Source organism: Chiloscyllium plagiosum, unplaced genomic scaffold, assembly GCF_037043375.1.
Source record: "Chiloscyllium plagiosum isolate Xiang-an unplaced genomic scaffold, Cpla_swu_hap1 HiC_scaffold_19, whole genome shotgun sequence".
Classification (NCBI taxonomy): domain Eukaryota; kingdom Metazoa; phylum Chordata; class Chondrichthyes; order Orectolobiformes; family Hemiscylliidae; genus Chiloscyllium; species Chiloscyllium plagiosum.
In genome coordinates, this window is record NW_028270157.1 from 41,448,423 (window position 1) to 41,473,449 (window position 25,027).

The 25,027-nt window shown below is 42.5% G+C and overlaps 1 protein-coding gene and 1 long non-coding RNA gene across 2 annotated transcripts in view; one reads left to right on the forward strand and one right to left on the reverse strand.

The window, feature by feature from the left end:
- The window catches only part of ada2a (adenosine deaminase 2a), a 62,052-nt gene extending 38,292 nt beyond the window's left edge, over positions 1–23,760 (forward strand). The window contains exons 6-9 of the mRNA XM_087997251.1: positions 15,592–15,700; positions 16,254–16,411; positions 17,158–17,360; positions 21,518–23,760. Coding sequence (XP_087853377.1) covers positions 15,592–15,700; positions 16,254–16,411; positions 17,158–17,360; positions 21,518–21,629 — 582 coding nt within the window. The 3' untranslated portion in view covers positions 21,630–23,760. The remainder of the gene's footprint in view (positions 1–15,591; positions 15,701–16,253; positions 16,412–17,157; positions 17,361–21,517) is intronic.
- Positions 1–25,027, reverse strand: part of LOC122559637 (uncharacterized) — a 36,275-nt gene that overhangs the window by 1,533 nt on the left and 9,715 nt on the right. The gene's annotated exons all lie outside the window — the stretch shown is intronic.

Consider the following 25,027-nt stretch of genomic DNA (forward strand, 5'->3'; position numbering starts at 1 on the left):
AGTTTCCTCATTTCCCCTCCCCCTACCTTACCCCAGTTTCAACCTTCCAGCTCAGCACCGTCCTCATGACTTGTCCTACCTGCCAATCTTCCTTCCCATTTATCCGCTCCACCCTTCGCTCTGACCTATCACCTTATCCCACGCCCATCCACTCATTGTACTCTTTGCTACCTCTCCCCACCCTCCTCTCTGACCTATCACCTTCATCCCCACCCCCATCCACCTATTGTACTCTTTGCCACCTTCTCCCCACCCCCATCCCCCTCCCATTTATCTCTCCACCCTGGAGGCTCCTGCCTTCAGTCCTGATGGAGGGCTTTTGCCCGAAATGTCGATTTTCCTGCTCCTCGGATGCTGCCTGACCTGCTGTGCTTTTCCAGCACCACTAATCCAGATATCCAAAATAAATCTAGTCCCATTTGCCAGCATGTGGGCCATATCCCTCTAAACCCTTCCTATTCATATGCCCATATTAATGCCTTTTAAATTTTGTAATTTCCTTTTTCTGGCAGCTCATGCCACCACCGTTTACCCTCTGTGTGAAAGGGTTGCCCCTTAGATTCCTTTTAAATCTTTCCCCCCCTCACTTTAAACATATGTCTGTGATGCTCCAGGGAAAATTGCCCAGATCTATTTAGCCTCTTCCCTAGAGCTCTAACCCTCCAACCCTGTCAGTATCCTTGTGGGAGACCAGAATTGCAAATAGTATTCCAAAAGTGGCCTAATCCATGTCCTGTGCAGCCGCGACATAAACGACCAACTCCTGTACCCAGTGCTCCGAACAATAAAGGCAAACATACCGAACGCTGCCTTCACTATCCAACCTACTTGCTACGCCACTTTTAAGAAACTATTAAACTAACTCTCCAAGGTCTCTTTGTTCAGCAACACTCTCCAGGACTTTACAATTTGCCTTTCCAAAACGCAGGACCTCCAATTTATCTAAATTAAACTCCATCTACTACTCATTGGCCGATCTTATCAAGATTTCGAGGCACTCAGAGGTAACCTTCACTGTCACTACACCACCAATTTTGGTGTCAGCTGCAAACATACTAACCTACTTTGTTCACATCCAAATCATTTATATAATTGATGAAAAGTAGTGGACTCAGCACCGATCCTTGTGGCACACCACTGGTCACCGGCCTCCAGTCTGAAAAGCAACCCCTCCATCACCACCTTCTGTATTCTACCTTTGAACCAGTTCTTTATCTAAATGGCTAGTTATCCCTCTATTCCTTGTGATCTAACCTTGCTAACCAGTCTACGATGAGGAACCTTGTTGAACGCTTAACTGAAGTCCATATAGATCATATCCCCTGCTCTGTCCTCATCAATCCTCTTTGTTGAGGATTCCAATCAAAAACTCAGTCAAGTTCATGAGACACAATTTCCCACGCACAAAGCCAGGTTGCTTATCCTTAATCAGTCTTTACCCTTCCAAATAAATGTAAATCCTGTCCCTCAGGATTCCCTCCAACAGTTTGCCCATTATCAAAGTCAGTCTCACCGGTCTATAGTTCCCTGGCTTTTCCCTACCACCATGTTAGCCAACCTCCAGTCTTCTCACACTTCACCTGTGACTATCGACAAAACAAGTATCTCAGCAAGGGACCCAGCAAGCACTTCTGTTGCTTCCCATGGAGTTCACGGGTACACCTGATCGGTCTTGGGGATTTATTCTCTTTTATGCATTTTAAGACATCCAGCACCACCATCTTTGTAATATGGACATATTTCAAGGTGTCGCTATTTATTTCCCCATGTTCTCTATCTTCCATGTCTTTCTCAATGGTAGCCACTGATGCAAATACTCGTTTAGTATCTCTCCTGTCTCCTGCAGTTCCACACGTCTACTCCAAGGTCTCTTTGTTCAGCAAAGATCTTTAAGGAGTCCTATTCTCTCTTTAGTTATCCTTTTGTCCTTAATGTATTTATAAGATCCCTTTGGATTCTCCATAACCCTTCAAAGTTATCACATGTCCTCTTTTTACCCTCCTTATTTCCCTCTTAAGTATTCTCCTACTGCTTTTATAGGAAATCACTTGATTTCTGCTGTCTGTACCTGACATATGCTTCCTTCTTATCCTTGACCAAACCCTCAATTTTTCTAGTCATCCAGCATTCCCTAAACCTACCAGCCTTGCCCTTCACCCGAACAGGAACATACTATCTCTGGACTCTCATTTCATTTTTGAAGGTCCCCACTTTCCAGCTATCCCTTTTTACTTACAAGCATCCACCATCCACCCTCATCAACTTTTGAACATTCTTGCCTAATACCTTCAAATTTGCCTTCCTCCAATTTAGAGCTTTAACTTTTAGATCCAGTCTATCTTTTGAATCAGTATTTTAAATCTAATAGAATTATGATTGCTGGCCCCACTGACACCTCAGTCACCTGCCCTGTCTTATTTCCCAAGACTAGGTCAAGTTTTACACCTTCCCTAGTAGGTACGTCCACATACTCTCTCCATTCAAGCCCTTAACACTGTCCCAGTCCCAATCTATGTTTGGAAAGCTAAAATCCCCTACCCATAACCATTCTATTATTCTTACACATAACTGAGTTCTCTTTATAAATTTGTTTCTCAATTCCCTGCTGCCAATTGGAGGGTCTATGTACAATCCCTTCCTTACTTGTCAGTTCCACCCAAAGAACTTCCCTGGACATATTCCCAGGAATATCCTCCATTTTTACAGCTGTAATGTTATCTTTGACCAAAAATGTCACATCCCCATTTCTCTTGCCCCCTTTTGATCCTTCCTATAGGATCTAAACCCTGAAACATTAAGCTGCCAGTACTGTCCATCCCAGAGCCACATCTGCGTAATTGCTTTGATATCTCAGTTCGATGTTCCTAACCATGCCCTGAGTTCATCAGCCGTCCCTGTTAGGCCACTGGAGAAGCGAGTCAAGTGTGGTGCTGGAAATGCACAGTAGGTCAGGCAGCATTCGCGGAGCTGGAAAATCAAAGTTTTGGGCATAAGCCATTTATCAAGAATAAGCTGTGATGAAGGGCTTATGCCCGAAACATTGATTCTCCTACTCCTCGGATGTTGCCTGACCTGCTGTGCTTTTCTAGCACCACACTACTTTATCAGTCTTGTTCTCTACATTGTTCCTACCTGCCTTGTCTGTTTGACTGAGTCCTTTTCCCCAATTGTGCCAGTCTCAGACTGATGACATTCCTCACTATCTCCCTGGTTCTTCCCTGCATTCTCCTCTCTCCTCTTCCCCCCCCCCCCCCCCCCCCCAACTACTTTAAATCCTCCCAAGCAGCTTTAGCAAATCTTTCTATTAGTATATTAGTCCTGCAATCCATTTTTCTTATGCAGGTCACTTCTACTCCAGAAGAGATTCCAATGATCCAAAAATGTAAATCCCACTCCTCAGCCATGCATTTATTTCTTCTATCCTCCTACTGCTACCCTCAGTAGCTCGTGGCATTGGGAGTCATCCAACTAAAACTACCATTGGGGACCTACTTCTTAAAATTCCTGCCTAGCTTCCTATATTCTCTCCTTTACCCATGTGATGTGCAGGCTCAGTGGATTAGCCATGGAAAATGCAGCATTACAGCGATAGGGTAAGGACATGGGTCTGGGTGGAATGCTCTTCGGAAGATCAATATGGACTTAATAGGCTGAATGGCCGGCTTCCACACTGGAGGGATTCTATGATTCTAGAGTTGTACCAAAACCTCATGCTGCATTAAATCTGTAGTCTAAGTGTTGTTAAACAGTAGCAAGGCTTTATTTTTGTACTCTAATATCTGGACAATAAGTTCAAATTTTAAGATTCTGCTAGTTTCTTGACCAGACAAAAAAATTGGAAAACAGTAGTTTTGGTGTAATAAATTAAGAGAATTTATTATGTAATGACACAATACTTAAACAGCCAGTTGATACTTTGAGTCACACATAACCTTTGCTCTTAAGGGGAAACTTGGACAACAGTTTGACTTGATACTTATTATAGAGGTAAAAACAATGACTGCAGATGCTGGAAACCAGATTCTGGGGAGGCAAATTTCCCTTTGTGGGAAGGGAAATTGCGGTCTCTAAAGAAGGAGGCCATCTGGTGTGTTCTGTGGTGGAACTGGTCCTCCTGGGAGCAGATACGGCGGAGGCGGAGGAATTGGGAATACGGGATGGCATTTTTGCAAGAGGTAGGGTGGGAAGAGGTGTAATCCAGATAGCTGTGGGAGTCGGTGGGTTTGTAAAAAAATGTCAGTGTCAAGTCGGTCGTCATTAATGGAGATGGAGAGGTCCAGGAAGGGGAGGGAGATGTCAGAGATGGTCCAGCTAAATTTAAGGTCAGGGTGGAATGTGATGGTGAAGTTGATGAATTGCTCAACCTCCTCGCAGGAGCACAAGATGGCGCCAATGCAGTCATCACTGTAGCGGAGGAAGAGGTGGGGAGTGGTGCCGGTGTAATTACGGAAGATCGACTGTTCTACGTAGCCAACAAAGAGACAGGCATAGCTGGGGCCCATACGTGTGCCCATGGCTACCCCTTTGGTCTGGAGGAAGTGGGAGGATTCAAAGGAGAAATTGTTAAGGGTGAGGACCAGTTCGGCCAAACGAATGAGAGTGTCGGTGGAAGGGTACTGTTGGGTAATCAACCACACCGCCCCGTGGCCCAACATTTCAACTCCCTCTGCCGAGTACATGGAGGTCCTGGGCCTCCTTCACCGCCGCTCCCTCACCACCAGACGCCTGGAGGAAGAATGCCTCATTTTCTGCCTCGGAACACTTCAACCCCAGGGCATCAATGTGGACTTCAACAGTTTCCTCATTTTCCCTTCCCCCACCTCGCCCTAGTTCCAAACTTTCAGCTCAGCACTGTCCCTAGGACTTGTCCTACCTGCCTATCTCCTTTTCTACCTATCCACTCCACCCTCTCCTCCCTGACCTATCACCTTCATCCCCTCCCCCACTCATCCATTGTACTCTATGCTACTTTCTCCCCACCTCCACCCTCCTCTAGCTTATCTCTCCACGCTTGATACTTATTATAGTCAATCTGACTTCTTTCTTTCATTTCTTTCTTTGATTTTCCAAAAATGAACTATATTTTTCTTGCACAAATTTTGAGAGTAACAAGCCGACAGTTTCCAGACACTCAATGTACTATGATTGAAAGTTCTTAGACAGTGACCTTTCCCATATTGCACCTCAGCAGTGGCTGCTCCATGCTTTAATGTGGTAAAAACAATGACTGCAGATGCTGGAAACCAGATTCTGGATTAGTGGTGCTGGAAGAGCACAGCAATTCAGGCAGCAGCCGAGGACAGGCAAAATTGACGTTTCGGGCAAAAGCCCTTCATCAGGAATAAAGGCAGAGAGCCTGAAGCATGGAGAGATAAGCTAGAGGAGGGTGGGGGTGGGGAGAGAGTAGCATAGAGTACAATAGGTCAGTGGGGAAGGAGATGAAGGTGATAGGTTAGGGAAGAGAGGGTGGAGTGGATAGGTGGAAAAGGAGCTGGGCAGGTCGGACAAGTCCGGACAAGTCGAGTTGCTGGAGGTTAGACCAAATCATAAACCAAATCGCATAAACCAAATCATCCGCCGACATTTCCGCCACCTCCAAACAGACCCCACCACCAGGGATATATTTCCCTCCCCACCCCTCTCCGCCTTCCGCAAAGACCGTTCCCTCCGTGACTACCTGGTCAGGTCCACGCCCCCCTACGACCCACCCTCCCATCCTGGCACTTTCCCCTGCCACCGCAGGAACTGTAAAACCTGTGCCCACACCTCCTCCCTCACCTCCATCCAAGGCCCTAAAGGAGCCTTCCACATCCATCAAAGTTTTACCTGCACATCCACTAATATCATCTATTGTATCCGTTGCTCCCGATGCCGTCTCCTCTACATTGGGGAGACTGGGCGCCTCCTAGCAGAGCGCTTTAGGGAACATCTCAGAGACACCCGCATCAATCAACCAAATCGCCCAGTGGCTCAACATTTCAACTCCCCCTCCCACTCTGCCGAGGATATGGAGGTGCTTGGCCTCCTCCACCGCCGCTCCCTCACCACCAGACGCCTGGAGGAAGAACGCCTCATCTTCCGCCTCGGAACACTTCAACCCCAGGGCATCAATGTGGATTTCAACAGTTTCCTCATTTCCCCTTCCCCCACCTCATCCTAGTTTCTAACCTCCAGCAACTCGACTTGTCCGGACTTGTCCGACCTGCCCAGCTCCTTTTCCACCTATCCACTCCACCCTCTCTTCCCTGACCTATCACCTTCATCTCCTTCCCCACTGACCTATTGTACTCTATGCTACTCTCTCCCCACCCCCACCTTCCTCTAGCTTATCTCTCCATGCTTCAGGCTCTCTGCCTTTATTCCTGATGAAGGGCTTTTGCCCGAAACGTCGATTTTGCCTGTCCTCGGCTGCTGCCTGAATTGCTGTGCTCTTCCAGCACCACTAATCCAGAATCCATGCTTTAATGTGCCATTCAGCAATCTGTACTGGACCCTTTCAGACAGGCGTTGTTATTCATCTGTAGCTTTGGTATCCCAAGGTTTCTCCTGCTACATTTGGTGAAAGCAATTCACTTGTACTATTTGTAACACAATCAATATGGTCAATACACTATTCACAGTTGCATTAACAGACCATCAATATGCAATCAATAGTACATCCTGAATTGCAGTTTTAAAAAATCTAAGCATGTAGACGGTTTGGAGCCTCAACTGTTTCATGGTAACAAGTTTGATAATACAACTGCATCATTATACAAGTGAAAACATGCAAACAGCTTAATTATTTCAAATCCTCCTTTACCCATTGTTAGATTGTACATTCCTAGACAGTCTGAATCATTTTAAATTGTAAGCATTCTAAATTGTTCTAACTTCTTACCCATTGTGTCTCCTATGTGATCACATTATCTCCTCTATTTACACCTAATCAATGCAAATTAATTACAATTAATCAATGCAAATAGCTCTTCACATACCGGCAGTTCCACTTCCTTGCTTATAAAGAACAATAAAGAGCACTGCAGCATAGAAACAGTCACTTTGGTCCATCAAGCCTGTGCTAACAAATAACACCTTAAGAGAGACCATTGGTTTTTTGGATAGTCAAAGTTCAATGTTTGGTTTATTTACTTGCTCCTCCGCCCTTAAGCCCCACCCCTCCAATCGCCACCAGGATCGACGATGCTCTCCACCGCATTTCCTCCACTTCCCGCTCCTCCATCCTTGAGCCCCGCCCCTCCAATCGCCACCAGGACAGAACCCCACTGGTCCTCACCTGCCACCCCACCAACCTCCATATACATCGTATCATCCGTCGTCATTTCAGCCACCTCCAAACGGACCCCACCACTAGGGATATATTTCCCTCCCCTCCCCTATCAGCGTTCCAAAAAGACCACTCCCTCCGTGACTCCCTCGTCAGGTCCACACCCCCCACCAACCCAACCTCCACTCCCGGCACCTTCCCCTGCAACTGCAGGAAATGCAAAACTTGCGCCCACACCTCCCCCCTTACTTCCCTCCAAGGCCAAAAGGGATCCTTCCATATCCGCCACATATTCACTGCACCTCCACACACATCATTTACTGCATCCGCTGCACCTGATGTGGCCTCCTCTATATTGGGGAGACAGGCCGCCTACTTGCGGAACGTTTCAGAGAACACCTCTGGGACACCCGGACCAACCAACCCAACCACCCCGTGGCTCAACACTTCAACTCCCCCTCCCACTCCACCAAGGACATGCAGGTCCTTGGACTCCTCCATTTCCAGACCATAGCAACACGACGGCTGGAGGAAGAGTGCCTCATCTTCCGCCTAGGAACCCTCCAACTACAAGGGATGAACTCAGATTTCTCCAGTTTCCTCATTTCCCCTCCCCCCCCCACCTTGTCTCAGTCCCAAGCCTTCCTAACCTGCAATCTTCTTCCTGACCTCTCCGCCCCCACCCCCACTCCGGCCTATCACCCTCACCTTGACTTCCTTCCACCTACCGCATTTCCAACGCCCCTCCCCAAGTCCCTCCTCCCTACCTTTTATCTTAGCCTGCTTGGCACACCCTCCTCATTCCTGAAGAAGGGCTCATGCCCGAAACATCGATTCTCCTGCTCCTTGGATGCTGCCTGACCTGCTGCGCTTTTCCAGCAACACATTTTCAGCTCTTTGTTTACTTGATGTCCAACTGCACAGAACTGAACTATTGTGACAATGAATGTATGATTTTTTTTATGAATAAAGTATGTTTCTGAAATATTTTTACAAATCACATGACATCTTTCTAAATTAAAAACCTTTTGTTTCTATGCAGTTCATATCCCTGTATTCCCTGTCTGTTCCAGAATCTGTCAAGATGCCTCTTAAATGTTGTTATTGTACCTGCTTCTACTATCTCCTCTGGCAGTGCATTCCATGCACTTACCCTCTCACATCTTCTTTAAAATTTCCCCCTTTAATCATTTAACCTATGTCCCCATGAAATTGATATTTCTATTGTGTGGAAAAAGACTCCCACTATCCATTGTCTCTCATAATTTTGTATGCGTTTTATCTCATACCACACCCTCTGATGTTCAAGTGACAGCCAAACCGAGCCAAAAGTCCAAACAAGTATTTATAAAATGCAATGTGTAAAATGTGCAGTACAAGGAAAAATATATGAAGACCTATATTTCTTACACGTTTGTCTTTCTACTTGCCTCCTGTTCCTGCATGCTTCCTTGTATGTGTATTGCCACTTCCCTCTGAACATTGGAGTTTAACAGTTTTTGAAATTATTTTAAATAATCCCTTTTTAAGAATAGTCTGCTTTAGGAGGTGGTGTCACAGTTTAATTAGCCTATGTTATCCTGACAGCGGCCTGGATTGTCTAATGTCTCAGAAATGATTATCTGACCATATGCTGCACATGAGGATGTTGCAGAATCTCCATCAAAGCAGACTTGAAGGAATTGGCGATTCTGCTTGGCAAATCCACCTGCGCCTGTTATCCTCCAGAAGTATACATCCAAATCTAAGAATTCGGCTGTAGCTTTTTAAAAATTCATACACAGGATATGTGCGTTGTTGATTAGACAAACATTTAGCACCACCTCTAATTGATCATTAAGAGTCGACCACATTGCTTGTGGTCATGTGTTGGCTAGACCAAGTAAGAACAGCTGATTTCCTTCCTTAAAGGACATCAGTCGACAGTGGTTATTTGGTTTTGTCCCAGATTTGGATAGTAATTTTACCATCTGTGGTGAGATTGGAATCCCATAGCATTGGCCTGGGGCTCTGGATGGCTAGTGTATTGATAGTACCACTACATCACCACTCCCCTAAGTTCAGTGGATAGTTACTCAGGAAAAGTCTCGCATCGGATTTCTGCCCCATCTTACTATATGCCATTCCCCCAGCAAACTGCCACTCAGTAGATATCTGGAATCAAGGGTTATGGAGATAAAGCAGGAACAGGATACTGATTAAGGATGATCAGCCATGATCATATTGAATGGTGGTGCAGGCTCGAAGGGCAGAATGGCCTACTCCTGCACCTATTGTCTATTGCCTTAAGGCATCCCTTACACTGTGTCATCTTCGAAAGGTTACCTTTGACCTGGAGAAGCTTTGACAATTCAGCTTTGCCACTCACTGGTAATGTCGTGGAGCAACTAACACAAAGTTACACTGTCCATATAGCCAGCATAGCTAACAATCCCTTACACATACAACCCCATTCTCTTGCCCTATTCAATGTCTAACCATCAGGCCACATTCTTGTCGTTGTCCATTAGGAGAACATCAGTTACAAGCAAGCAATCAGACAATTACAACAAAAATGAGAGTTTTATTTACAGCATGCAAAAGGGAATAAAAATGAAGCCACCAGAGACTGAAAGTCACTGTCCAATGCCAGATTTTATCATCATGATCAGAAAAGGTAACAACTCTCCAGTCCCACTCCAGCCTCCTGCACATTTTACTGCAGTGTCCTGGGACATATGAAGTCTGTGCACCATTGTGCCTCACTTGTGTGCAGGAAATTAAGTCTGTGTTGGAAAATGGTCGATTATCTGCACACCCATGCATCCTGAGATTTTATTTTATTTGATTTATTGTAGTCACATTACCTAAATGCAGTGCAAAGCTTTGTTTTGTGAGTGGTACAGGCAGATCATAGGATGCTTAGGCAGAGTGAGGCATACAGGTTACAACTGCACAGGAGGTACACAAAGCAAGATCGACATTATTTGAAGTTAGAGAGTCCTTCAGCACTCGAATAATGGCAGGGAAGAAGCTGTACTTAAACTTGTTTTTGCATGTGTTTAAGCTTCTGTATCTTCTGCCTGATAGAAGAGATTATAGGAGAGCAGTACTAGGGTGGAAGGGATCTTTGATGATGCTTTTCCCCGAAACGTCGATTTCAATGCTGCCTGAACTGCTGTGCTCTTCCAGCACCACTAATCCAGAATCTTTGATGATGTTGGCAGCCTTTCCGCAGCAACGAGGAGTGTAGGTGGAGTCTGTGGATGGGAGGTTGGTTTCTGCGATGGTCTGGACTGTGCACACAACCTCTGTAGTTTCCTTTTGGTCCTGGGTAGAGCAGTTGGGGCATACCAGGCCATTATGCACCCAAATAGAATGCTTTCTATGGTGCATCTGTAAAGGTTGGTGAGGGTCCTTGCGGACGTGCCGAATTTCCTCAGCTGCCTGAAGAAGGAGAGGCGTTGTGCTGTCTTGACCATTGCATCTACGTCGGAAGGTGAGGACAGGTTGTCGGTTATCATCACTCCTAAGAACTTGATGCTCTCGACTCTCTCCACCTCATCTCTGTTGATGTAGATGGGAGTGTGTCATTCTCCTTTCTTCCTGAAGTCAATGATCAGTTTTTTTTTTGTTTTGTTGACAATGAGAGAGAGGTTGTTATTGCGAGACACCAAGCCCTCTATCTCCTTTTTGTTTGATATCTGTGTTACCTCAGTGGTGTCATTAGCAAACATGTAGATGACATTTTTTTTAAATTTGGCTTCACAGTCTTGGGGGTGCAGAGAATGCATCCTTGGTGAGGGCTCCACTATTGAGGGTTATCGTGGAGGAGATATCTATTTTCACTGATTGATTGCAGTCTGTGGGTCAGGAATCTGAAGATTCAGTTGCAGCGGACGGAGTTTTGAAATTAGATTACATTACATTACATTACATTACAGTGTGGAAACAGGCCCTTTGGCCTAACAAGTCCACACCCACCCGCCGAAGCGCAACCCACCCATACCCCTACATTTACCCCTTCACCTAACACTATGGGCAATTTAGCATAGCCAATTCACCTAACCTGCACATCTTTGGACTGTGGGAGGAAACCGGAGCACCCGGAGGAAACCCACGCAGACACGGGGAGAACGTGCAAACTTCACACAGTCAGTCACCTGAGGCGGGAATTGAACCACAGTACTAACTACTGTGCCACAGTGCTGCCCACGGTGTTTGGAGGTGATTATGCTTTTGAAGGCAGAGCTGTAGTCCATGAATAGGAGTCTGATGTAGGTGTCCTTGTTATCCAGATGTTCCAGGAATGAGTGTAGGGCTTGGGAAAGGCATCTGCTCTGGACCTATTTCGTCGGTAGGCAAACTGCAGAGGATCAAGGCACGCTGGGAGGCTAGAATTAATGTGGCCATGACCAGCCCCTCGAAGCACTCTCCAACTGATGACAAGTGATTCTGCCTGCTGACAGTAGCAGCATCCCCAAAACAGACAGCAACAGCTCTCTCAATTTAACTTAGAATGAGTCCATACCATTCTTTGCCATTTCTGTTTGGTTGAATGCACATGCAGTGTATTTGCAGCACTGGCAGCCAGGACATAAAGTCATAGAGATGTACAGATGGGAACAGACCCTTCAGTGCAACTTGTCCACACCGACCAGATATCCTAAATTAACCTAGTCCCATTTGCCAGCATTTGGCCCATATCCCTGTAAACCCTTCCTATTCATATACCCATCCAGATGCCTTTTAAATGCTATAGGAATTAGATTGCCATCTTGGTGTGCCAGACAAAAGATGTCTGCTTCCTCCTGCATCAAAGGCAATCCCATTCTGACCAGAATGGCGAGCAGCTGTTCTATGTGCCTGTGCTGAAAAGGCCCTTAGAATGGAAGTGATAGCTCCAGATGAAGCACCAGCACAGGAACAAGCATAACATAGCAAGGCGAGGCATGGATAGTGCAAGCATGCAGATAGAAGAAGCAGTCCTGAGATGTTGGCTGGTACATTCTGTGAGCTGTGTCCTTATCTGTGCATGTAAATTATACCTGCTGCAGACTTCTCAATTCCAGTTATTGCTGTGCTCTGCAATGCATATCCGTGCCAGGCAACAGAATGCCAGTGTATTGGAGAGTTGCTGCGATGGTCATAATGGATTGGCAGGTATCAGATACCTCTGTCTGTGGTGGTGATTGGTGCCTCTATATCATGCCCAGTTGCAGTCCAGTGTCCAAAATGGAGATCATTTGGAGTTAGCGGTAAACTGAATCTGTCCGGTATGCAATCTAGTAATCTTGTCCAGTCTTCCAGAACTTGAGCTTGTTTGGTGAGTTTGTTAACATGGGCCATGTCTGTGTCCTTTCTGCATTCAATAATAAATTAATTTATTGGATCAACTATTGAAGGTGACTCAGTGATGGACAATACTGGCAGCTTAATGTTCCAGGATACAAATGCTACAGGAAGGAAAGAAAGGGAGGCAAGAGAGGATGGGGAGTGGCATTTTTTGATAAGTGATAACATTACAGCTGTACTAAGGGAGGATATTCCTGGAAGTACATCCAGGGAAGCTATTTGGGTTGAACTGAGAAATAAGAAAGGGATGATCACCTTATTGGGGTTGTATTATAGATGCCCTAATAGTCAGAGAAAAATTGAGAACAAATTTATAAGGAGATCACAGTTATCTATAAGAATAATAGGGTGGTTATGATAGGGCATTTTAACTTTCCAAACATAGAGTGGGACTGCCGTAGTGTTAAGAATTTAGATGGAGAGGAATTTGTCAAGCGTGTGCAAGAAAATTTTCTGATTCAGTATGTGGATGTACCTACTAGAGAAGGTGCAAAATTTGACCTACTCTTGGAAAATAAGGTAGGGCAGGTGACTGAGGTGTCAGTGGGGGAGCACTTTGAGGCCAGCAACCATAATTCTATTAGTTTTAAAATAGTGATGGAAAAGGATAGACCAGATCTAAAAGTTGAAGTTCTAAATTGGAGCAAGGCCAATTTTGATGGTATTAGGCAAGAACTTTCAAAAGCTGATTGGGGGCAGATGTTCGCAGGTAAAGGGACAGCTGGAAATTGGGACGCCTTAAGAAATGAGATAACGAGAGTTCAGAGAAAGTATATCCCAGTTAAGGTGAAAGGAAAGGCTGGTAGATGTAGGGAATGCTGCATAACTAGAGATATTGAGGGTTTGGTTAAGAAAAAGAAGGAAGCCTATGTCAGGACAGATCAAATGAATCCTTAGAGTATAAAGGCAATAGAAGTATACCTATGAGGGAAATCAGGAGGGCAAAAAGGGACGTAAGGTAGCTTTGGCAAATAGAATTAAGGAGAATCCAAAGGGTTTTTATAAATACATTTAAGGACAAAAGGGTAACTAGGGAGCGCATAGAGACCCTCAAAGATCAGCAAGATGGCCTTTGTGTGGAGTCGCAGGAGATGGGGAAAGATACTAAATGAGTATTTTGCATCAGTGTTTAATGTGGAAAAGGACGTGGAAGATTTTGAACGTAGGGAAATAGATGGTGACATTTTGAAAAATGTCCATATTACAGAGGTGGAAGTGCTGGATGTCTTGAAATACACAAAAGAGGATAAATCCCCAGGTGTACCCCTGAACTTTGTGGGAAGCTAGGGAAATGATTGGGCCTCTTGCTGAGATATTTGTACCATCAATAGTCACAGGTGAGGTTTCGGAAGACTGGAGGTTGGCTAATGTGATGCCACTGTTTAAAAAGGGTGGTAGGACAAACCATGGAACTATAGACCAGTGAGCATGACGTCGGTGGTGGGCAAGTTGTGGGAGGGAATTCTGAGGGACAGGATGTACATGTATTTGGAAAGGCAACGACTGATTACGGACAGTCAACATGGCTTTGTGCATGGGAAATCATATCTCACAAACCAGATTGAATTTTTTGAAGAAGTAACAAGAAGATGTGATTTATATGGACTTCAGTACGGCGTTCGACAAGGTTTCCAATGGGAGACTAGTTAGCAAGGTTAGATGTCATGGAATACAGGGAGAACTAGCCATTTGGATACAGAACTGGCTCGAAGATGGAAGACAGAGGGTGGTGGTGGAGGGTTGTTTTTTTAGACTGGAGGCCTGTGATCAGTGGAGTGCCACAAGGATTGGTGCTGGGTCCACTACTTTTCATCATTTATAGAAATGATTTGGATATGGCATAAATGGATAAGTTAGTAAGTTTGCAGATGACACCAAAATTGGAGGTGTAGTGGACAGCAAAGAAGGTTACCTCAGATTACAACGGGATCTTGATCAGATGCGCCAATAGGCTGAGGAGTGGCAGATGGAGTTTAACTCAGATAAATGCGAGGTGCTGCATTTTGGGAAAGCAGATCTTAGCAGAACTTATACACTTCATGGTAAGGTCCGAAGGAGTGTTGCTGAACAAAAACACCTTGGAGTGCAGATTCATAGCTCCTTGAAAGTGTAGTCACTGATAGATAGGATAGTAAAGAAGGTGTTTGGTATGCTTTCCTTTATTGGTCAGAGTACTGAGTACAGAAGTTGGAAGGTCATGTTCAGCTGTACAGGATATTGGTTAGGCCACTTTTGGAATATTGCATGCAGTTCTGGTCTCCTTCCTTTCAGAAGGATATTGTGAAACTTGAAAGGATTCAGAAAAGATTTTACAAGGATGTTGCCACAGTTGAAGGATTTGAGCTATAGGGAGAGGTTGAATAAGCTGGAGCTGTTTTCCCTGGAGTGTCGGGGGCTGATGGGTGATCTTCTAGAGGTTTATAAAATTTATGAGGGGCATGGATAGGATAAATAGACAAAATCTTTTCCCTGGGGTGGAGGGAGTCCAGAAATAGAGGGCATTGGTTTATGGTGAGAGGGGAAAAATATAAAAGGGGCAGCTTTTTCACAGAGGGTGATACGTATATGGAATGAGCTGCCAGAGGAAGTGGTGGAGGCTAGTACAATTGCAACATTTAAAAGGCATCTGGATGGGTATATGAATAGGAAGAGTTTAGAGAGACATGGGTCGGGTGCTGGCAGGTGGGACTAGATTGGGTTGGGATATCTGGTTGGCATGGACAGGTTGGACTGAAGGGTCTGTTTCCGTGCTGTACATCTCTGTAATTCTATAACTTGCATCCAGTTTGGTTTGCACTTGCTAACAATGATACTTGAATACATTATGTATAAAAAAAATACATTTTTTACATTTTTAGACCGTTTTTGCCTTGCCCCTTTGTGTTTCATTAATGGACTTATATTCTTGCTGTTACAAATGTCTTTTGTGTGGGCAGTATCTTGGAAATCTTAAAACAAATGTGAAAGAAGGTTGTGTTAACTTCTTACAGGTTGGCCATGAGGATGCTGGGCACCCACTATGGTATTTCAGAAATGAGCTATCAATTCCGGCAAAACTTGGAGTTAAGCTGCCATACTTTTTTCATGCAGGGGAAACTGGTAATACACACAATTTTTTAAAATTTCTAAATCAAATTAATGCAATATGTTCCTTCCACATCATGTTTTAGCCATTTTTAAATTGAATAGTGATTTGTGCTAGAGTTTGCACCCTTGCAGGTTGCTATTCGCCATGGATCTTCGCACTGTCTGGAAGTTGAACCACTCATTGTATGGCTTTCTGGCAATGGGAATGTCTCTTTCTGTCTGGAGTTTCATCCAGAAAAGCTCATCCCCTTGAAATGGGAAGGTTTGAATGACAAGTGTCTCTGTCATTTAAATATCTATTTTACAGAGAAGATTGATTTACAATAAGACTGGAAACATTTAGCAGGTCAGGCAGCATGTATGGAAAGAAAGAGACCTAATGTTTCAGATTGATAACCTTTCCAGACAATTACTGTTCCTGCTTCAGATTCTGGAAATTTGAAATATTTTGCTGTTGTGTTAGAATGATCTGTAGCTTGCTTCATCTAGTGACCTCTATATAGCCAAATGGGGAAGAATATGTCTTTAGTAGAAAATCTTTAATGCTTTCTGTTTTCACTTACAGACTGGGAAGGTGTACATGTAGATGAAAACATTTTGGATGCACTGCTGTTGAACACAAGTCGAATAGGCCATGGCTACAGCATAAACAAGCATCTTGAGGCAAAACAGTTGTCCCAAAAGCTTGATGTGGCACTAGAAGTGTGTCCAATCTCAAACCAGGTGATGGTATAGTGAATGTACAGAACAAATTGTGTGAACAACGATACCTTTCTCATTTAGGAACTGACGATTGTAAAATAAGCCTCTTGTCTCTGTTAATCACTTAACTTTGGAAATTCTTGCTGAACTGAAATGGGTATTTAAATGCAGCAAACTTAGCCAAGTCACTCTTAATTTCGTTGTTCAGGTCAGTTCCCATAATAGCATTGTGGTGGCTAATTTACTTCATGTGACAGGAGAAATTTCATTTCTCAGTCATTGTTGCATTAGATGATCACAGCCACAGATTGTGTTCAGAGGAAAGCTCAACAGAAAAGCAAAGTCATATAAAAAAATATCTGAGGAACATCTCTATGAGTGAAATTATCAGTGCATTTGTAAAGAGTATTGAAAAGTAAAAATCTTGCTAATTATGTGTATCTAACTAGCTTTTACCATGTCTAGGGATGGGGAGTAGCTGACCAAGCCATTCAGTGTTTGAGTTTAAAATTTTGTTATCAAGTTCCATGTTACATCTTGTTTTTTTCCGTATTTTACTTGAGCAGATTGTGAACTTGCTTAATCTTGTAATGTGTACATCTCTGAGGGTAAATATAGTGTATAAATCTGAATGTACTACTTTTAATGCAAGTGTTGTTAATCCAAAGGTACGCAATATCACCCTTGTTTGTAATTGTCCTGATTGCCCATGATCAGGTCCTAATTTACTGTGGCGCTGATTTTTTCCATTGGTTTCTTTATTGTAGGTGCTTATGCTGGTGAATAATCTACAAAATCACCCAGCTGCAGCTTTAATGGCAGAAGGTCATCCCATGGTCATTAGTGCTGACGATCCAGCTGTGTTTGGGGCTCGTGGTTTATCATATGACTTTTATGAGGCCTTCATGGGAATAGGAGGTTTGAAAGCTGAGCTGACAACATTGAAACAGTTGGCTTTGAACTCAATCAAGTAATTTTATAATTTATTTCTTAAATAGCTTTGTTCATGTCAGACATATAAAGTCAATTAATGATTCCACTATGCCTTCCCCAAAACTTAGCTCCTGACCCACATTAGATCAAATATCCCTGCAGTTGTCCATGAGTACACACCATGCTGACCAACTAATGTTTCAGGATCTAAGTTTGGTGACAAGCCGTTTACTGAATTCATAACATGACACGTTTTAGAGTCATAGAAATATACAGCACGGAAACAGACCCTTCGGTTCAACTTCTCCATGCAGACCAGATATCCTAACCCAATCTAGTTCCACTTGCCAGCACCCAGCCCATATCCCTCCAAACCCTTCCTATTCATGTACCAATCCAGATGAATTTTAAATGTTGCTAGCCTCCACCACTTCCTCTAGCAGCTCATTGCATATACATACCACCCTCTGTGTGAAAAAGTTGTCCCTTAGGTCTCTTTTTTTATATTTCCCCCCTCATCCTAAACCTATGCCCTCTAGTTCTGGACTCTCCCACCCCAGTGAAAAGACTTTGTCTATTTATCCTATCCATGCCCCTCATGATTTATAAACCTCTATAAGGTCACCCCTCAGCCTCCGACGCTCCAGGGAAAACAGCTTCAGCCTATTCAACCTTTCCCTATAGCTCAAATCCTCCAAACCTGGCAACATCCTTGTAAATTTCTTCTGAAACCTTTCAGGTTTCACAACATCTTTCTAATAGGAAGGAGACCAGAATTGCACGTAGTATTGCAAAAGTGGCCTAACCAGTATCCTGTACAGCCGCAATATGACCTCCCAACTCCTGTACTCATTACTCTGACCAATAAAGGAAAGCATACCAAACACTTTCTTCACTATCCTATCTACCTGTGACTCCACTTTCAAGGAGCTGTGAACCTGCACTCCAAGGTCTCTTTGTTCAGCAACACTCCTTCGGACCTTACCATGAAGTGTATAAGTTCTGCTAAGATCTGCTTTCCCAAAATGCAGCACCTCTCATTTATCTAAACTAAACTCCATCTGCCACTTTTCAGCCCATTGGCCCATCTGATCAAGATCCTGTTGTGATCCCAGGTAACCTTTGCTATCCACTACAGCTCCAATTTTGGTGTCATCTGCTATACCTCTTATGCTCATATCCAAATCATTTATATAAATGATGAAAAGTAGTGGACCCAGCACCGATCCTTGTGGCACTCCATTGGTCACAGGACTGTGGTCTGAAAAACAACCCTCCACCACAACCCTCTATCTTCTACCTTTGAGCCAGTTCTGTATCCAAATGGCTAGTTCTCCCTGTATTCCATGAGTTTGTTGGAGAATTTTCTTTCTCTGAAATGCAAACCACATTTTTTTAAAATGAAGAAAAAATGTCTGCTTGAGTAGTGTTTTTCATGCTTTCAGTTTATCCCAAGACAATTTACAGCCAACTATTTACTTTTAAAGTATTTTTACATGGGCCACAGACCAAGTTTCGTTGCCCATCCCGAATTGCCCTAGAAATGAGTTGCTTTCTAAACAATTTCACAAAACAATTAAGAATCCCACATTGTTGTGGATTTGGCATCAGTTATAGTCCAGATGCGTTGGGAAGGCAGTTTTCAAGCGTGCACACTGTTGTTAAATGTGACAGCCATTCTGTGCACAGCAGTATCCCACAGACCAATTTTTCTGCTTAGATTTAGTATTCAGTATTAACCAGGATGCAAGGAGCTACAGTCCCTTGCTTATCTTTAAATAGGTGCTTGTACATCACTATGGATCAATCCATTTAACATTTAGAATAACTGGCAATGTAGCACATTCAATACTATCCTGAAATACCAATTTAGATTATGTAGACTGGACTGAGATTTGAACATGTGACTTTCTCAATAGATGCAAGAGTACTACTATTGACCTAAGCTGACACTTTTCTCTGCATTGATAATTTATGGTGGGCTGAGAATTCAACTCTCAACTATTTGAAAAATGATAGTAATGTAACAATTCCTGGATGTGCCACCAGCTTGTAAAATTATGCACATTGTACATCGCTTGGTTGGGAAAAACATTGAAAGCTTTCACAAGCTTAATGCAAATTGGCAGTAGTGCCTAATTGCTATAAGTTTCTTTTGCTCATCTGGTGAAAATCATTTCATTTCCCTTCTGTCTATTATTGATCAGTCTCCAAGTCCACATAAGAGTAGATAAAATAACCATACAAAAGGCTACGTTATTCTTTGTTTACTTCACCAGAATCTCTCAGTTCAGTAGCCATGGAAAGGACTTTTGTTCAAATGTCATTGTCCTCACATGTATTGCCAGTCTAACTGTTATTCTCAGTGTGTCAAAATTCTGGTATACATACCACAAGAATATAACTGATCCACAATTTATCTCAACTTCATTATTGAATGAGTTTTAGGGAACACTAAAAAAAAATTATTTTTGTGAATATTTATTTGAACATAGGTTGACTTGCAATAGTGATTTTTGAGATGATACTATAGCATTTTTTAAAAGTGAATTTAAAAAGGAAAATCTTAAAGAGTATGGCAAAAAAGCAAGGAAATAGCATTGATGTGATTACTTCCAGTTGAAGACTTTATACTAATAGCCTATGTGACCTTCCAAACTGCACTTTTTATGCTTTTACAGCACTTCTTTCTGATAGGTGTTATGCATGTGAAGTTTTATAGAACAATTGATTGTTTTAGGGTCTCTCATTAATCCATGGTAACATGGAGAAATGAAGAAGGTTCAAAGCCGTAATAGAAGTTGCTGGAGAAACTTAGATCCAGCAAATTCTATGGAGAGAGAAACAGAGTTAAATCTTCAAGTCCAGTGACCTTTCCTCAGATTTGAAGAAATGAATTCACAACAAGCCTGGGTGGTTTTGTTAGTATGGAATGTGGGTGAGACTCTTAGACTGCAAGTTACAAAATTTTTGTACCTGACAGTACGCTAGAGCAGCTAATTTAATTATAGACAGACCTTTGTGACCTTCGAATCACAAATTCCTCCTCTGCTCCACACCCAACATCAAAAAAATTGGTCAAGAACCTACCCGTGGATGAGTCCACTGTCTTCAGCTATTGTATGTTTAGTGATGTATTAATTAGCTCAGAGCCAGACCTCTGCCCCCATTTTGGGAGGAAGTCCCACCTTAAATCACTGATGGTCAATGCAATTGGATGGGAATTCTGTCGTATCATCCCAACAGAACTAGATTCGAACAGTGGCTATTACTGGGACTATAGCCAAGACCTGAAAAAGAGAATATCATGGCAGACCAACTGAAAATTAAAGAAGGGGTATGTCCTTTAGCACACACACACTCTTTGCCTTATGCCACCTTGCCCAGTAAAACCTACCTTTGTGACCTTCGAATCACAAATTCCTCCTCTGCTCCACACCCAACATCAAAAAAAGGACTACATGCTTATAGTTGGCTGCCTACTGACATGGGTAAGAATTTTGGCATAAATTGGCCTCAGTTGGCCAAATGTTGGGGGAGGTGGTGTGGAAACAGGATGTTCAGTGTTGCTATTGTAGACAATGTAATCCCTCTGTAAAATGGGAGTTTGGGTGAGGCTGGGCGGTAAGCCACACATTACATTTTATCAGCTCCCTCCCCCCTTCACCTCAGCGAGCAGGATGGATAACCTCTAGACCCATGTTGAGCCTTTTTGGACAGTATGAGAGAGAGAGAGGGGTCTTAGACTAATGTAGTTAACAGAAAGAAATGTGCTGCCTTTCTAAACCAATAGGTGAAAACTTCTTCTTTATTCTTTCATGAGATGTGGGCACCATTGGCAAGCTCAGCATGTGTTGTCCATCTCTAATTGCTCTTGAACTAGGTGGCTTGCTTGACCATTTGAAAGGTTCCAGTTACCTACTAAGAAATATTGATTAATGTTGCTTTAGTTTTGTTACAGTAAAAGACTTAAAACTTGAAAACTTGGTATACCTTTACTTTAAGAGGGACATTAAGACTTTAGATGTCTTTCAAATTATTGCTTTCAATGGGGATTGTGACATGGATCACACTAAAACAAGTTAGACAGTTTTCTTATTCTTGCATTTGTATGCCAACTTATTTTGACTAACATGTATTGTGATGAGCTGAATAAATATTCAATGCCTTTTTCTTTTGATTTTTTTTTTCTAGCTACAGTGCTATGTCTGCGCAGATGAAAGTTGAAGCCATCAAACTCTGGCAAAAAAAGTGGGATCAGTTTTTGGATGTGGTTGTTCACATGTTCAACAGTGATGAACTGTGAGAAAAGGTTTTCTAACAGAATGATTTTAATGTTTTGAATCAGTTCTGACTTAGAATTGGTTATCTGGCAATCTTGATGTGGCTACAAGAGAAAATCTTGTATCTATATATTATGTTGCATGATCTCAGGACAATCCAAATGTGCTTTACAGTCAGATGAGTTACTTTAGCATTTGTATTAAATGTTGGATCCTAGGTTGTCCACATTTGATAAAATTTGGTACATATATATGTATTGGCCAGATTTTATATTCATTCAGAATATGTTTACAAAGAATGATTTACATTTGATTTGTGAATGTGAATTTTCTCTAGTATGCGTAAAAAAAGCCATCCATCTTGATTCTGTTCCTTTCCCTACATAACTCTGATATCGATACCAGAGTATCGATTGGAGCCTTCTTGGCTCCAATCATAAGATCGTAAGAAATAGGAGAAGGATTAGGCCATTTAGCCCATTGAGCCTGTCCCACCATTCAACAATATTGTGGTTGATCTGATTTTGACCTTAACTCTACTTTTTGGAGCTCTATTTTTTGGCCATCCCATAACCCATGATTCCTCTTATCTAAACATCTGGCAATATCAGGGCGAGCCTAAAGCTTTGCAACTTTGGTGTATTGCTAGCTTTGAAGCTAAAATTCCTTTATTACATCCATTTGGTAGCTAAACTGACTGATCTCCGTGTGGGCGGCACGGTGGCACAGTGGTTAGCACTGCTGCCTCGCAGCGCCAGAGACCTGGGTTCAATTCCCGACTCAGGCGACTGACTGTGTGGAGTTTGCACGTTCTCCCCGTGTCTGCGTGGGTTTCCTCCGGGGGCTCCGGTTTCCTCCCACAGTCCAAAGATGTGCAGGTCAGGTGAATTGGCCATGCTAAATTGCCCGTAGTGTTAGGTAAAGGGGTAAATGTAGGGGTATGGGTGGGTTACGCTTCGGCGGGTCGGTGTGGACTTGTTGGGCCGAAGGGCCTGTTTCCACACTGTAAGTATTCTAATCTAATCTAATCTAAGTAATCTAATCTAATCTAATCTAATCTAATCTCCACTTACTACTTCTCCACTGGTTCTGACACCATTTTGAAGTTTGAAACTTAATATTTTAGATACTCCCCCAATCTGTTTCCTTCTCTTAGTTAAAACATGCCCTCTTCTGAATTTTCATTTCCACAAATAAAGATCTTAAAATCAACATGCAATTGTGCAATGATTATCAAATCTATCCTTGCCAATCTGTATTGGCTGCTTGTGAAATTAAGTTGATTTTAAGGTCTTTATTTAAGATTTCATAACCCTCTGGTGTCACACACACTTCACTTCATTTTCTCTCTTTTGACCTTTTGGCTTTCAAAACAGCCTTTTGCATCAAACTGTTCCTCCACTGTTCCCTCAGTTAACCTTCCTGCCCTTGTCAATCCCTCTGTTATGGTGACAGCCTCCCTGCATTGGAAAACATTTTGAAAAGCCTAGTGGTCAACTCTGCTTTCAACTATACCTTTCTATTATTTCCCTGTATCCTCCCATACTGTATGCAATTTATTCTGCTACTCTGCAAAATGCTTTTCTATTTACAAAACAGCAATATACAAATACAATTGATAATATTGAATACTTTGTAAACTGAAACTTTGACAGCACACACACCCAATACTAAAATTACATCCTTGACCATTAAAAATTATGGACAAAAATATAAAAGGCTGTTGCATTTTTGATTATCAGTTTGTGATACCAAGTTGCACGGGGATGTGCAGTAACAGTAGCGGGGAGTAAACATTTAGCTGGTGAATCTAGCTAGGAGCTAAAACTAACAGTGAAACATCATTGATCCTGATATGGCTTTTGCTGAGATTGAGCCATTTTAGATGTGGAAAGTTGTCATATTTAAAAACGAATTTATTCTTGCACTCTATCTTTAATCATTACTGTTTCTTAGATAACATTTGCTCCATTTTTATGTATGGTTTACGGAAAAGAAAGAAATGTTTGAGTCTCTTTTATTTTTTAATGTCTGTGACATTATTGAAAGGAATGTACACTGTAAGAATGACCTTGTATCATGGCCCATGTAAGGTTATACACAACTTGCACTGGCACCTTATTCAATAAAGTTCACAGGTGTTTGCAGATTGAATACATCTTGTTTTCTCTGAAAGCAACAATATAATGCTAAAGAAATTATATGCAATGTATTTTAACAGCTGTTACATGCATTTGTGAATGCATGTGACTTTAGAGATGGGTGAAAGACTAACTGCATAATGTTTTAAATGTAATATAGTTGTCACATAAAAGTTGCCAAAATCTTTCATTTACTACATAAATATTTGTGGAAGGCCTTTTATATGACAGAGCAAAGATTCAGGTTCCTCATCATTTGTATTCAAGTAGAATCTCTGCCATCTGCATGGATATCTATTCATCCCAGCAGGATAAGGAGTTATTCATTCAGCTGAGTGCGAGGAACCTGATTAAATGACTACTGAAAAAGGGGCTCTACATTATAAGTAATGAAACATTGCTCAAATGGACAGATTTTTTTTGAGTATTCACTGATATGGTAATAGGACTGTTGACAAGGTGAAATGTTACTGCTTGCTTATTAGCATTACCACGTGGTAAAATGATTTATGCAAGTCTGGCACATGAATATTGTGTCCAACTGCAGTATGGATCAGCATATGGCACGTTAGTTTAAAACTGAAGAAGACTTAATTGATGAACTGTTTTGTGTCAATGGAACTGGACTGCAGGACTGCATTCCCATCCCTGAACTTTTTACTTAGCTTTATTTTTCTTGAAGTTAAACTTAGTTGAGTTGTGTAACTCCAATGACTCTTCCTTTCCCTTTTCATATTAACTGATAAAATATTGTTTTGGTCCTGTATTGAGCAGTTTTGCTTTGGCTTGAATCTAGTTTTCTCTTTTGAAATTCAGAAGACAATGGCATAGAAATTTGGTTGTGCTTTTTGGGTACTCCTATATGATGGAAAGGAAGCATTCACTCATTGGGAGTTAGAAATGTACTTCCTGCTATATTGGCTATAGCCAAAAAAATTGGAGCATAGTGCCTATGTCTGAAGCATGCCTTTGAGCATGTGAGGACTCTAAGTCCCTACTATAAGATTAGTTTGTCCTGAGGCAACTGACCACTCTGTAGAGAAATAGGCCTCTCTGCAGCCTAATAGGTGTCCTTAGGTTTTTAAATATTCTGTATTGTACATTGAAAGGGGCGGAAGAACGATGCAGTGTCTTCACACCAATTTCACAGTCACTGTTGTCTCCAAACCCAGTTTTCACCCTTCCACACTTCCACATGGGTAGTTTTTTTCACAGCTGAACTGTTTGCTGGAAATGAAACAAGAGGCCTAATAGGAAAAATTGAGGGGAAAAAATATATT